At 37.0% G+C, this 16,104-nt stretch overlaps 1 protein-coding gene across 5 annotated transcripts in view; it reads right to left on the bottom strand.

The window, feature by feature from the left end:
- Positions 1-16,104, bottom strand: part of nalcn (sodium leak channel, non-selective) — a 300,357-nt gene that overhangs the window by 248,615 nt on the left and 35,638 nt on the right. For 3 of the 5 annotated variants that reach the window (XM_062975470.1, XM_062975471.1, XM_062975472.1), the window contains 2 exons: positions 10,687-10,764; positions 10,106-10,162 (listed from right to left, as the gene is read on the bottom strand). The exons of 1 other annotated variant lie outside the window; for it this stretch is intronic. In XM_062975470.1, coding sequence (XP_062831540.1) covers positions 10,106-10,162; positions 10,687-10,764 — 135 coding nt within the window. The remainder of the gene's footprint in view (positions 1-10,105; positions 10,163-10,686; positions 10,765-16,104) is intronic. One more of the 5 variants, XM_008106968.3, reaches the window with a different exon arrangement.

Genomic DNA, 16,104 nt, shown 5'->3' with positions numbered 1-16,104 from the left:
TCGAGTATGGAACTACCTCCCCAGTGACATTAGATCAGCCCCCTCCCTCCTAGCCTTTAGAAGAAAGATAAAAACTTGGCTGTGGGATTTAATAAATAGGGTAGTGCAATAACAGATCTGGACATTTGGAATTGACTGTGGAAAGGCCTGGATTATTATTATGGATGGCATGATTTTAGTGTAATATTTTTAAATGTTTAATATGCCTGTTTAAATCTAATTTAATTTCAATGTCTATATTATATGTTTTAAGGCATTGAATTATTGCCTCCATGTAAGCCGCCTTGAGTCCCCTTCAGAATAGAGAAAGGCAGGGTAGAAATAGAGCAAATAAATAAATAAATAAATAAACTAGCTAAATAAAAACACAATGACCACCATTGCAGTCTTGTTGTTGTAGCAAGTAATGTTTTAGTCACTTCTAACCAGGAAGAGGAGCCGACCAAAGGCAATATGGGTGGATGGTATCCTTGAAGGTACTGGCTTGACCTTGAAGGAGCTGGGTGTGGTAACAGCTGACAGGGAGCTCTGGCATGGGCTGGTCCATGAGGTCACAAAGAGTCGGAAGTGACTGAACAAATAAACAACAACAAACATTACAGTGTTCCCTCAACTACTTCACTGTTCGCTTTTCGGTGACTCACTGTTTCACATAGAATAGTAGAGTTGGAAGAGACCACATGGGCCATCCAGTCCAACCCCCTTCCAAAAAGCAGGAAATCGCATTCAAAGCACCCCCGACAGATGGCCATCCAGCCTCTGCTTAAAAGCCTCCAAAGAAGGAGCCTCCACCACAGTCTGGGGGAGAGAGTTCCACTGCCAAACAGCTCTCACAGTGAGGAAGTTCTTCCTGATGTTCAGGTGGAATCTCCATTCCTGTAGTTTGAAGCCATTGTTCCACATCCTAGTCTGCAGGGCAGACAGTTTTTTTTTTTAATAAACACTAAAATAATATTATAAATCATAATAATATGATTTACAGTGGTGGTGGTCTCAGTCTCTCCCTCTTTCTACTTGCTTCCTAAGGAGGAGCCTAGCATTTCTACTTCACGGATTTTCACTTATCGCGGGTGGTCCTGGAACGTAACCCCCATGATAAGTGAGGGAACACTGTACTTTTAAATGAAGTTCTATTGCAATGTTTTCCAATTCTGCATTTTTTTCTTATCAGTCCTAAAGGGTTTTCCCAAACAATCTAACTAGTAATACAATAACCTTTCACATTATCATCATCAGAAGAAGAAACAATGAAGAAACATGAATGAAATACTTTTTAGACACTGCCACAAGTTGCAGAAAAAATAACTTTTAGTTTTCTAATTACTGTAAAACACTCCCAACATGCAACTAACCAAACAAAAGAACTCTACAATTTACTAGTTGTTGACCATTTTCTCAATGGGATATTTTGATTTGTCAATGCCCATTTTCATTGAGGGCAGGAACATTTTCAAGGTGTTGTTTTTAAGTATTCTTTATTTCCCTACTGAACGTTATCCCTTTGCTACAATTCTCTTTTGTTGTAATCAGCTTCAACAGTCTTGCACTGCCAGATGTTGTCTTGAATCAGGCACAATAAACAATGGACTTTGAGGGCTCTTCTGCACAGGCCATAAAATGCAGAAGAAACCAGGACCGGGGGGGGGGGGGGGGGGTGGCTACTTGACATTTGCCAAAAATGTGTGCTGAAAAACACGTATTAAAAAGATGCACTTAAAATCCAATTTTGCCTGAAAAATGTGTATACTCGCATCTTTGTATACCCCTGCAGTCTAGAAAAACATATGACTTCATTGCTATACGCTGGTGTGGACTGCTCCAGTGCATGTGTGCATTTAAAAATCCCAAAACAGCTGATGAGGGCTGTAAACAAATGGAACCACGGACACACAGGTGGCTAAATGAGAACTCTCTGTAACCATTCCTTAGTTCTGATGTTTATGAAATTAAACAGAGCTTGAATTTATACGGTCAGCACCAGCATGGCAGGAAAGTGAGCCCAAAGGTAAAGTGGGATTCAAGAGGGAAAAAGTAAAGACAGCTGGAGGGTGAGGAGTGATAATGACAAGAAATCTGCTTGTGTGCACATTAGTATAACCACATCAGCACTTATGAAGTCCAGCACATTTCGGAGAGTCAATAAAAAATTAAAAATAACTTCCAGGGAATCTCCTGCATCCATCTTGTGGATTTCTACAATCCACTACAACTGAACCTGTCAGGACATCGGGGAAACATTTACTGGAACTGACAGCTCGGTTTCTGGACTCTCCTTAAGGTACTACGATGTTTTGCCCCACTTATTTGATGTGTTTTGCCCCACATTCTGATGCTGTCTGGAAGGGTCCAGAGGCATTATTCCAGTCTATATGAATTTACTTCTTTGTGTAAACAAGAGATGTGAATAAATTAACTATGGCACATTTTTAAGGAACTTTTGATAAAGAACAAGAAGTTATAATATTTTTTACAAATACAATTGAAGACTAAAAGGACTTAACCTTTAATTAAAGAATAATAAGAACAACAAGCAAGAAGTGTGAGAACTTCTGAATCACAATAAATTAAGAACATGCTATTTTTGCAGGATTTACATACCAACAGAAATTTAGGAACATCTAATTTTTGGATAATACCAAAGAATTAACTAGATAAAAAAAGATGAAAATGTTTGAAGAATAGGAGCAATGTATGGAAATATATTTTTAAAACCCAGATGCTAAAGCAATTTGGGATGAAATATTCAAAAAAGTGAAATTAGTAAAGGAAGATTTAAAGCAGGTGATGACCGGTTGGAAAGGAGTCCCAAGAAGGGCTGATGTTTATGCAACTGAGGAGCCTAAGCAGGATGATAAAGAGTGCAGTCCTTCTTGCTCCAATTAAGGAAATGGGAGGTTCAGTCTGGAAAAAAAGATATGGAGAAAGGTAGAGAAGAAAAAAAGAAGAATAGAAACCTGCTATGAGAAGGCTGAGAGGAGACATGATAGCCATGTACAAATACGTGAAGGGAAGTCATAGAGAGGAGGGAGCAAGCTTGTTTTCTGCTGCCCTGCAGACTAGGACACGGAACAATGGCTTCAAACTACAGGAAAGGAGATTCCACCTGAACATCAGGAAGAACTTCCTCACTGTGAGGGCTGTTCGACAGTGGAACTCTCTCCCCCGGGCTGTGGTGGAGGCTCCTTCCTTGGAGGCTTTTAAGCAGAGGCTGGATGGCCATCTGTCGGGGGTGCTTTGAATGCAATTTCCTGCTTCTTGGCAGGGGGTTGGACTGGATGGCCCATGAGGTCTCTTCCAACTCTACTATTCTATGATTCTATGATTCTATAATTCGATTTTAGAGCAGAGAAGAGATGGCAGTACAGGTTCTCAGGACAGTGTTGAGAAAGTAAAAAACAAACAAACCAGAAACTGTGGTCCTCTGGGTTAATTGCCCAGAGAGCTGATATAGAAGGAGACAAAGTATTTAAAATTAAGATAAATTATGTGGTTAGGATGATGTACTCACTGCAGGTTTATTTATTTTAGATGAGTTACGTTCAATTTTTACAAGAGTTGAGACTTGGTAGAAAACCTTACATTAAATATAAAAGTTTTAGGTGATTAAAGGATTGGATTTATTTGTCTTAGAAATAACAAAGGCAGATCCTTGGGCTTCTTGAGGTAAGAGTTCTGGCTTGAATAAGGATGTTTCTAGGTTACATCAAATTTAAAGAGAAGGTTGGATAAATGCTTCACACTAGGCTAGGTATGTATGAGCCATAGATTAAATATAAGTTAGACAAATATATATAGTTTATATATCACTAGATATTACTAGTTTATATATACATACAAATATGGTGGCTAATTTAGGTTAGAGAAGCAATATGTAAGAAAGATATTGATTGTAGTGTGATACATTGGAAAAAAGATGGTAATGGCATCACATTATAAAGAAATAACAATTTCTTACTTGAGATACTTTTAGTTTTTTCCTGTTGGATGGGAACCACTGATTGCCTAGTCATTTTGTAGAAAAAAACTTTCATGTTACTTTCATGGTAACTGAAAGCTTTGATCATTCATGTGTTTGGTCAAACTGAAGGAGTTTGTGGATTGTGTTAATGTTGGAGGTTGGATTTACACTGCCATACAATGAAGTTTCAGAATGTAGATTAACTGCAGTGAAGTGGATTATGAGTCAATACTGCCCTATAATCCAGTTCAATGAAGTTAATTTGCATTCTGAAACTTCATTATATGACACTGTAGATCCATACCAAGAAGGTATTATATATAGGAAGAATTGTTAGCTTTCCACCTGTTCTTTGCTGTTCTTTCTCATCTCTCTCTTTTTTACTTTTTAAATTTCTTTTGTCTCTTTTAGTACATGTTATTCTATGGGAAATTATTATTTTTATTTAAATATCAGGAACGTGTGTTTTAAAACCCAGTTCTTTAAAGGGGAAGTTCATTTCAGTTCATTAATTCTTCAAAAGCCACCGCTTTTCCAACAATGGCAAGATAAGAATGACTGATGATAGCAAAGGGTTTGAAAACAAAAGTCATTCTTTAGACTTAGATGGTTTTGACTTGTTATCTATAAAAGTCAGTTCTTAATACTGTCATACAGTGGTGCTACCCGGAAAGCTGATATAAAGTGAGAATATTTTCTAATATGGCATGAATAAGAGAAAGAATCTGCTTTCAGTCTCTAGAGCTGAAATCATTAGATGCAGATGGGGCAAAGAATGTGTTTCTTCTCTTCACTATAAGATCAATGATTCACTCCTTGTGAGAAAGGACTCACAACCAGTTGCATATCAAAAACAAAAGTCCACATGAATATGCAGAATAGACACTATAGGTACATCTAATACTAACACATGTTCAGCCATGACACTTGCTCTTACATCATCCAGAGCCATGAGATAGCAAGGGGGGAGGAAGAAGAAATTCCCCCTTGTCGCCCTCCTCCCTTTGCAGTGCTTCCCATTGCCCCGACTGGCATCAGGACAAATGACAATGAATAGGTACGTCCCTTGTTGCAGCCAAAGACTGCTACAACACAGATGGGAGGTGTCGCGGGAAGGAGTCTGCCATCCCAATTCCCTGGGCTGCCCAAGTTCGGAGAATGCAGGATTGCAATGAACATAGATATGGCCAGGGGCCTGATAGTCATATCAGCTGACCTAACTAGTCAGTGTAGATGGAGAGTATCCTGCCAAATATTATTGCGATAGATGTGTTCCTTCAAAATGGCAGGCATTGCACTTTATCGAGAAAATGAGGGAAAGCTATTTTTTCAAAGCTTTTGTGATTTGTTTCTTCTTGCTTGTTATTGGGAAGCAAATCAACAGACCAGAATAGGAAGGCCTGATACCTTGTTACACAGCAGAATAATGTGCTTCATGGATTCTGTCGCTACATCAATTGTACTGTGCAACCCAAAAGATCAGAACTATTAAGACAATGGAAAGTGACAGTAAACGAGAGGAACACTATTCACCTCTTTTATCACCTTTGGGAACGCATAAGGAACCATATGAAAACACTAAAACATTTCAAAATATAGAAACAATGAGGAAATATAATATGGCCTGGAACATATATAATGTTAACCATCTGCTAACCATAATTAGGAAATTGAGGACATGCTGAAAATCTGTGGGTCCACATTTTCTCCATGACCTGTATGGATTTCTTATCTCTCCCTTGTCTAACTTGAATGGACTCTATACTACCTTATCATGTTTTAGAAAAATGGTTCCTTTTAAGTAGCATTTGCAAGGGTTCAGATTTGAGTTAAAAGATAGCTGTGATAATTATGGTTTACATGAGTCTAAATGTAAAAGTCCACCACCATTAACACTAACTAGAGTAGAGAAGCAGAAATTCACACTGCTGAAGATAGGTGAGAGAACAAGAAAATTCATAAACCCATGGCATGCTCTTGAACTATACCATAATCTACGTGCCAAGAGTTTAAATCTGCTCTTGTGTACAGGTTTTTTTAAAGCATCAACAGAATATCTTACTATGAAAAAGGCAACATAAAATATTTATTTAAAAACTTTAATATAAGCTGAAACTGGCAATCATATGAACCACTGATTATACACATTGCACCTTCACTCCACCCTACATCTGAGTTAATAGAAGATATTAGTTACTTAGTGTCCAAACTAGAAAACTACAAACAGCAGCTTTGGAAAAACCCAGAATATGAAGCCATGAATGACAACTGGCATAATATCCTGGACTGTTCAGAAGCCATTTAACATGTACTGGTACTGACAAAACACAAAAATACAACGGACTGTAAATTTCCTGGATTATTAAACCCTGCTATGAAAGAAAGTAAGAACTGTGCACACTCACAAGATTCATTCATACGGATTGTTTCAATTCTTTACACCTTATAGGCAAATGTGATGACTTTTCTTTAAAAATTTATCACATAAATTTTCAATTATTTCTATAATATTGTTTTGATTTAGAGATACATTTTTATTTTGAATGCTAGGATTTAGCTATAACCACAGCTTTGGTTATCTTAACAATAACAATATTTTCATTGGATAGAGACAATCCCAAGGTTTTCAGTCTAAAGCAAAATATTATTCAACATATACTTGACATTTCTGATAATTTGTGCATTTTTAAACACTTTCATTGTGTACTGTGTACAAATTGATATTTCTATAAACTGATATTTTCCTCATAGAAAGTCACTCTTTGCAGATATTATCATCTAGGATAGAGAAATGTTGTGCCTCAAATTCAGAAATATACATATACCAATATAAGTATAACAAAAATGTTGTTGTTGCTATGTTTATATTTATTTATACCCTGCTCTTTCTCTCTCCAAAGGAGAGAAAGAGCAGAGGGTAAGCAACTGTGACCTTCCAGAGTACAGAGTACAGATCCATAGTCACTTACCACTGGATTAATTATTGCCAAACTCTTGTCTGTCAAGTGTTTTGTACTTCACCCCCTGCAAGTTTCAGTTGCTTTGGCCAGCCAATGATCAAGGATTCTGAGGGTTTGAAGTTCAAAACACCTGGGAGACCAGAGTTTAGGAAACACTGCACTAGATAACCCTACCACTAGGGCTGATGAGAACTTGAGGCTAATGACACTAGAAGGGCTACAGTTGCACACTTCTTGTTCAAACAGAAATATTACTGTGGAAGGATGTCTTATCAACTGCCAGAATATTAAAAGGGCAACCAAGACATTCTGCAGCCAGGGCATTGCTCATCACCATGCTTCAATGTTTTTGTTTTTTTTAGTAGACAATCATTTCATGCGCCTCGCTGGGTTGAAGTTTTCTTTAATGATCTCCTGCAAACATTTGACTCTCCGCAACCATGCTGATATCTCTTTTTTGTTTTTCAGTAGTTCAGTTCTGTTCCATTGACCATTACTAATCAAGTTTTCTCTCAGAGAGAATAATGAAAGCTTTTACATTAAAAGCATAAATAGCAGTTTGCCTGAATCTAACAATAAACCTGATTTATTGATCTGTCTCGTGTCCACCTCTATCTGGAAAACCTAGATATTCCTAGAAATGTGTTCTCTCAGGGAGGGAGGATAGTAATTACCTAATTAGGGTTACAGATATCCCTCCACATTTGTGATTTTGACTTTTGCAGGTTTGGGTATTCACAAATTTAATTACAATCTTATTTCTAGGAATCTCTAAGTCCTTCAGTGTGACTTTATGATCAACTTCCTTCAGTCATGCTGAAGAGATTTCCAGAGATTTTTCCTCGCTAAAAATTTTTAAGTGCCCAAATCTAATTCTGTGTAGACATTCCTAGGAATGTGTTCTTTTAAGGGTAAAAATGGCAATTTCTTTATTTGTTTTTTCTTTCTTTCATAGGAGTCTTAAGCCCCTAACCCCAATGAATGTGGGGTCTCACTGTACACAACCAGACCTCTGTGTAAAGCAATATTTTATCATTTTAGCTGGAAACAAGTCTTTCACAGTTTGCAGTATTGGCTATATGGCTGAAGGTTCTTCATATTTCTGTTTTCAATTCTAATTTTGGAAGGTACATAAGTGGCTGACAACAACACATGACAATTCATTTATACATGGTGACTGAGTAGACTTACCATGAGACACACATTGTAATAGCATTTTACACAAAACATATGCACATGCAAACATGTCTTCCCCCTCCCACATCTCTAAAATCCAAATGTTTGTTTTTTGATTTACACTGGAGATTGTATAAATGGAATGGCAAGAATATCTATATCAGATATCGCAGTGTGTGAAAAATGCTAATGATGCATAAATAAAATACATAAATTGACAGTGGTCACTGACTCATTATTAGTTTCCACAGCAGCTTTCAGTCATGAAAAAATTGCTATATGGGAATAATATTCTGGAGAAAGATAGGTTCATGTAGGATTGGGAAAACACAGAATAAAGAAAAAGCAACTTTTTGCCCAAATATGAAGGGAATTTTGCAATCATTTTCAATTGGGAAAGAATCTTGAAATCAAGCTTAGGGCATTTTTCTTAGCACTCAGCAACCGGCATCTTATTATTTACCATTGTGCTGGGCCTCTGGGGAAGGAAAAACCTGAACAGCCAACTGAAATCATTGGACAATGTCAGTATAATGAAGACTGATATCTCCTTCGCTTTTTATCATCTGAAATCTTGAGACATGCTGTTTCTGCCTTGAAGCAAAATAATCCAAAATAAAATGGACCAGTCTGTGCAAAGGAAACACAACAGGTATGTTTGATGTCCCATTTAATTTGCAATTGTTTCTATGCTACCAAAGGAGTCTTGACCTTCATAGAGTAGGAGCCAATGGAACAGTCTTTGCAATTCCTGCTGGGCGAAGGGACTATGGTGTAGAAATCTCCCATTTAACACCCAGGTCCTATACTGTTCCCACACTCCCATTACAACTACTATTCTCTTCTTCAAATTATAGAATTGGAATGTGAATTGTCCTATTAAAAGCCATCTGGAATAATGAGGGCCATGCAATGAACGCAAAATCTGAGCTCTGCATTGTTTGGCTATTTGCACCTTTCTATGGAAGTTTGATATCTGGTGCACAGCTTAGTATTAGTCTATTAGTCTAAACTCACTATTCAATGCAGAATCCAGTTTCTAGCCTCCATGACCTCAGTGTATACAGCTTGCAAAAATGTTATCTAGATCTGAAAAAGAGGTTGAAGAAACAAGCTGGAGAGGGAAGGCTTGAACAACTACTTTTAATCCCTATTTTTGTTTTTTAATCGTAGTCTTCTTGAATATGATATCACACTTTATACTCTTCCTACTCCCCACATAGCATCTCACGCTCTTTGATCACTACACAACTAGTTAAGAATGCAAAACCTGTGCTGTAGTGTAAAACACACACAGGTATGATACAGTCTTCATTCTCTCTTCTTCCCATGAATTCCAAAGCTCAAGGGATAAAAATGAATGATGTCAAGATAAGATGATGCCTTTTCAATAACTGGTTCTAATGTTGGCTTTCATCTGTTTCACATGTAGAGGGAGGGTGACTGGTTGTGTGGAATGGACACAGCCACTCTAGGGGACATTTTCATATATATCGGAATAGGCAAGCAACCTAATGCTTTCCAAATATCGTAGGCCCTTGCCACTAGTGAGTGGCCATACTGACCTCTGGGACTGATGGGAAGCATCTGGAGGGACCCAGGCTTCATGTCCCTAAGCTGTAATGGCCTTCATGAAAAAGGTTGCTTATGCAACACTGAATATACATAGTGGAAAATATATAAGATTTCATTTGCAAGAAATTAAGATTTCCAATGTGTTGGCTACAGTAGTTCTTTTCAAGGCAGGAACACTTTGTTTTTTACAGAACAGCTAATGCCAACTTTCAGTAACTACAAAAAAGAAGAAAAATTCTACCTATATATGCATAGCAATTATAAGGCTTACACAGCTAATGTTTATGGTGTACAAGTTATGAATTAACATAGTTCTGTTTTAATCTCCATAAACATTTGTACAAAATTCCACTTTTGCTTTGACAGACAAGCATATTTTGATTTTAATTCTGAGCAGGGAAACATCCCCAAGGAAGGTGAACATGTTCCATCTTACCTTGAACATCTGAAATGGCTGTGGTGTTGTTAACCTCCAACCTTTTCCCAACTCCATCTACAGAAAAAAGGAGATTACCTCCATTCATGAGCTTTGCACATTAGCAGTTTAATCTGTCAATGTACCAATGTAAGAGAGAAGTTCTCATGCTGTGATATATGTGACCTGTAGAAGCTAAACCTCACTCTGATGATTTCCTTTTTAACATACACAGTCTTAGTTTATACAGAGAGAGATTTCCAATCCAGGAAGTTTTTTATTCAGATACAATGAAGTTTGGAAGTTGCACATGCAAGAATTCTTGTGTGACCGAATCTGAACCTGAACATTCATGCACATCCTACCATTAACCCCAATGGTAGTGCTCACTATCCAGATCTCAGGTTTTGCTGGGGACAAGCACCCTAGTATTTCCCACTAGCGCTGCTATTTGGCCCTTCATATCTCCTGGTTTCCTCCCCATAGTATTCTCATGTCTGCAACAACAACTAAAGAGTAGTTGCTGTTTTGATTCTTTAAAAATGGCCAGAGTTCTGGGGGAGGCTCATGCACATGCTGCAAACATTTTTACAGATACCCACCCTATGAACGGATGGTTGAGCACAGGTCCATGTCCCTACAACAGTGTGGAAGAGAATGCCCAAAGAGGGCTTCTGTCTCTAAGAGGATCAAATGAAATAAGATGGGTAAATTATAGCCTACCCATATTCCTAGAAATGTGGGATTAAAAAAACATAAATTGTTGGGCATTCAAAAAGCTTTTAAGAGAATATTTATTTATTTATTTAAAACATTTATATTCTGCCCTTTTCACCACAAAGGGGACTCAGGGTGGCACACAACACATATACAGCAAGCATTCCATGCCAGGACATAAAATAATTATAAATATACACAAACATTAACATCAGTTATGTCTACTTTAAAATCAGCTGTTTAAACCAACTCACGGCAAAGCAAGACTATGTGCCAGGATGCATTCTAGGAAAAGTACGGTAAAATGAAGAGAAAGCACTCTAGACCAGAGATGGCTGCATTTAAGTAACAACTGTAGTACTGTGGCAGGAAACAGCAACATGAAAATGGTTGTGGTACTATAAATTTTATCTGTACCAATAAAATATATAAGAACATACAGCAGAGTCTCACTTATCCAACATAAACTGGCTGGCAGAACGTTGGATAAGCGAAAATGTTGGATAATAAGGAGGGATTAAGGAAAAGCCTATTAAACATCAAATTATGTTATGATTTTACAAATTAAGCACAAAACATCATGTTTTATAACAAATTGACAGCAAAAGCAGTTCAATACACAGCAATGTCATGTAGTAATTACTGTATTTATGAATTTAGCACAAAAACATCACAATGTATTAAAAACATTGACTACAAAAACATAGACTACTAAAAGGCAGACTGCGTTGGATAATACAGAACACTGGATGAGCAAAGGTTGGATAAGCAAGACTCTACTGTATAACTTTCATTGGTATGAACAAAAATCTATTAAATTACAGTCTTTTTAATCTTTGAAAAGCTGGTTATTTAATGGCATGCATTCAGAATGTGATGTTAAAGAACAGGGGAAAAATAGATTCATGACTCAGATTAATATCCTCATTTTCATAAGAGGAAGCAGGCAGACACCATAAGTTCTTAGTGGTACATGATAGGCCTTGAACAGTAGTGAACAAAGTGTGGTTTATGGACTGCATCCAGGGTTTTATAGCCCTGATTCTCCCACATATAAATTTCATATCTTAGAAACTTTTAGGAAGTGTGGCTTGATCAGCAATGGAATAATGGGGTGAAATAATGAAATCAGAGGTCCACCTGAAATCATTTTGTGTTTTGTCTTGTTTGTTGCATTGGGGAGGAGGTACTACTGTAGACCATGAATGGTCCTGTTAGAAAAAAACTGGCCTAGACTTTTCAAAGTTGTCCACTCCTATTCTAGAATTAACTCCTTGCTTCCATTGCATATTTCCAATTACCATGCCATAATATATGCTTCATTATCACCACCACTATTTTAAAATTATATACTTTGGTTGGTTTGTAACCAAATGTTTATAATCATCATAATTAATAAAGCTTTATTTATTTCCCAGCCCCTCTCTCCAAGGGGACTCAGAGCGGCTTACAATAGGAACACAATATAAATAAAAGTAGGCACATAACATATAAGATCTGGTCATTCTATTTTTGAATGTAATACAGAATAAGCAGATCTTTTAAAAATTCATTAAAAATTAACCATGCTATATAATTTAAAAATCGTGGTGGTTTTCATGGGGAGGAGAGGTGAGTAAGAAATATTTTATTGCATTATTATAATATACAATTTTATTCACTTTAGTACAGAAATGTGTTTTAAAAGTGAGTTCAGAGTGTTAAACACAAAGGAAGTGAACTTATGTACTTATGAAAATTGTTGAGTTGGACTCAATACCATGGTCATGAACTCACCCATTGCAAAATGGCTAATTGTCTCCCTACTCATCAAATCAAAAGTAAGAAAGCAGGCTTGTAAACTAATTGGTTGTAGTGGGGACCACATTCACACAATCATTGAGAAACTGCAACTGGGGTTTGGTTCCCCTCTTGGCTAGCAATATCAGTGGCATTATATTTAATGGCATAGTAAAGTGGTGTTCATTCTGTGGCTGCCAATTTTTGAATAAACACCCTCCAATTATAGGAAATCAACTGCAGCCCTTTTTTTAAGAAAAACTGGGTTTAAAACCCCTATCTAAGGGGTTTGCCTAAAGTATGTAAATTTAAACAGAAATCTATAACCTTCTGTATTTACATAAAACCCTCATGACTGGCTTGGAAAACAGTGCAAAAACAACAAGATGAAACTGCACTATGCATATTCATCTGAAAAATTCCCAGAGAGGAAGAAATTTAACATTAAATTAGGTGTGAATATTTCTACATAAATGCTATCATTTCACCTAGATATGGTGTTTTTTTTTTCTAATCTTTTGGCAACATCTCTGTTTGTCAGCTAGTTCTTACCAGTCTTAGGTAAAGGAATGTAAATACTATCTGAAAATATATACTATTCCCTTTAGTTCTTTGTTCTAAGTTGGGGGGGGGGAGGATATTTTCAACCTGTAAATAAATACCGGTAAATACTGTGGATGCAGAATCTGTGGATACAGAGGGCTGACTGTACCTCAACAGAATTCTGCCAAGGCATATCATTATACCATTGCATCAGGTAATACACAAATTATACAAAGTGCTGGAGAAAATGTGATTTTTAAGATTTATATTATCCCTGTATGGCAGTCGTGCCTTGTTGAGCTCCCTTTTTGTAGTCTTTGTGGAAACGGCAAACTATATATATTGCGCTATACATGCGACACTAGTGCTGAGACCATTAACCACTGGGGAGGAACAAAATGCCAAAGTGAACTCAAGGGAATCAATAGTGCTCATGTTGATAGCAGCCTGAAGGCTAATAGCCAGGCTTTGGAAAAGTACAGAGTACTTAACATTTAGGCCTTGATTAACAGAATGGTGACAAATAGCTACAGCACAGAAATTCAACTTCAATTAACTAAAAGTCAAGCAAAAATATTATTTTATACAATATGGCATGGTTTTGTTTTTTTATAGAAGAACAGCAATACATATCAATAACCAAACTGTTCCTCAGATTATGGAAAAGAGATTAATCACATTGTTCCCATAAGGAACTTGTATAGAAAATAATGCATTGGCTAATAGATTTCATTTACATTTTCAATTTATAAAGAAAATAAAAAAAATTGAAAGCCTCTATGCCTGTCAATAACTATAGCAAAATAATCTATTTCTATTTTTCGTGTTTTGTGCTTGTTGTCATTACTTCTAGGTTAAAAATAACAAGCAATTTCCATGAAAAAAGGAAGAGACAGGGGAAAATTCTTGGTTTCTGAGATTGGGCACTATAAATAGGTCATTTTAATGCAACAAAGCACAAATATTGATGACTTTATGACTGGCATGGACATTTATTTCCGAACTCATCTTACAAAGAAATGGTGATTTGTCTAGTGATTACTGTTATGCTTCCAGAACAATCTGGGCACTAGGCACAAAATCCAGCACAGTGAAGTCTTGCTTGAATTGTGCCCTTGCCTTTAAAGCAATTCTGTGGGTTAGTGTTCTTGCATTTATACAAAACATCTAATAGAAACTCATTACTTTCACAATTTCTCCTGTTGCTACAAAGAGATGGCATTGTTATAAAGCAATCGTCACATCCAGTGATGGCTGGGTAAGGAGGGTTAGAATGAAAACGCCGTGCCCTTTCAGCAGCTCAGTGGCTGATTCACACCATTTAACTCCTGTGGAACACATTTTCAGAGCTTAGTAATAATAATAATAACTTTATTCTTAATTCCTATCTCCCCAAAGGGACTTGGGCAGCTTACATGGGGACCAAGCCCAGTGGAACAAAAATTAAAATACAACATCATAAAATACATCTACAATACAAGGCATAACCACATAAAAACATGCAAACCATCATTAAAAACAACCTCAACAACAACTGATATCAGTAGCCAAGCTCAGTAGATATGGTCAGAGTTAAAAGGCAGGCGGGGGCTTGAGCAATATACTCCAGGGACGGGGCTGGTGATAAAGTGCAAAAGGCTAGATAGTAACTTCACTTGTTACTGCTGGCACCGGACCATGAGACTGGTGCACCAGAAACAACTGTAGATCTTCTGGATTCCAAGTGGCCTTGCTTCCAAACAGGCCCTGGATTGGGTCCATAAAACATGAGGAGTGTAGCTTGAAAGGAGGCAAAATGTGGCCATTATACATTCCCATAAGAATTCCCCCCTTCCCCCATAAAAAATGTCTTTCACTCCCCAAATTTCTAACATTACTATAACTTAAAACTTCAAATGAGCATTTCAAACACAATGTCCAACAGAAAGAGACAGGCAGGTATTAAAGGAAATGGGAACACAGCAGTTATGAGTTCTAAATGTAAACAATTTTCACTGTTTACTCTCTGGGGAATGATGGAAAATTTCATTGAGGGCAGAATTCTCATTTAGGAGGGCATTTGTACCCCCCCCCCCAATCCTATTATGGATACCAGTCTCAGGACCCTTCCAGAAAGGTCCTGTATCCTAGGATTAGATCTCAGGTTTTCTGTATATCCCAGAATATCCCACAGTGCAGACTCATATAATCCAGTTTAAAGCAGAAAACCTGGGATCTGATCCTGGGATATAAGGCCTGTCTGAAAGGCACCTATATATTTTCCTTTCTATTAAAAACAAGAACGGGGTATAAAACCATCAAACTGTCACAAGAAGGGAGCAACTCTGACTTTTCACGACAGTGAGTCAGCAAGAGTCTGTTCCACTGCCAATTGTTCTTAAATCATTGTACAGGCAAAATGCACATGGACTGTGTCTTCAAATATTTCAGACAATTTTCCTAGGTGATAATGGCTTTATTTAGCAGAAACCTAACATATTTTAATCTGCCCTGTCCTGAACAAACTATGTTGATCGGCCATGCAAGCTTTGTATCAACTAATTAAATGACTAAAGCTGAACTGATATTTTCTTGCATAAAACAATCATTCTAAATCAGTGATTCCCAAAGTGGGCGCTACTGCCCCCTGGTAGGCACTGCAGCAATCCAGGGGGTGGTGATGGTACCTATTACCGTGTTTCCCTGAAAATAAGACAGTGTCTTATATTATTTTTTGCTCCCAAAGATGTGCTAGGTCTTATTTTTAGGGGATGTCTTATTTTTTCCATGAAGAAGAATTCACATTTATTGTTGAACAAAAAAATGAACATTTATTCTGTACTGTACAGGAGTTGTCATCACAAACCAACATAACCAAATCAGACAAACTAGGACTCCTGTCAAGAATTTCTTGTTATTACTGTATAAATATAAATAATATAACATTTTAATATATTATTACCATTATTTCCATGTACAACTGGTATGTACATTTACTGATC

This window comes from Anolis carolinensis, chromosome 3 (genome assembly GCF_035594765.1).
Source record: "Anolis carolinensis isolate JA03-04 chromosome 3, rAnoCar3.1.pri, whole genome shotgun sequence".
Classification (NCBI taxonomy): domain Eukaryota; kingdom Metazoa; phylum Chordata; class Lepidosauria; order Squamata; family Dactyloidae; genus Anolis; species Anolis carolinensis.
This window is presented reverse-complemented; position numbering and strand designations above follow the sequence as displayed.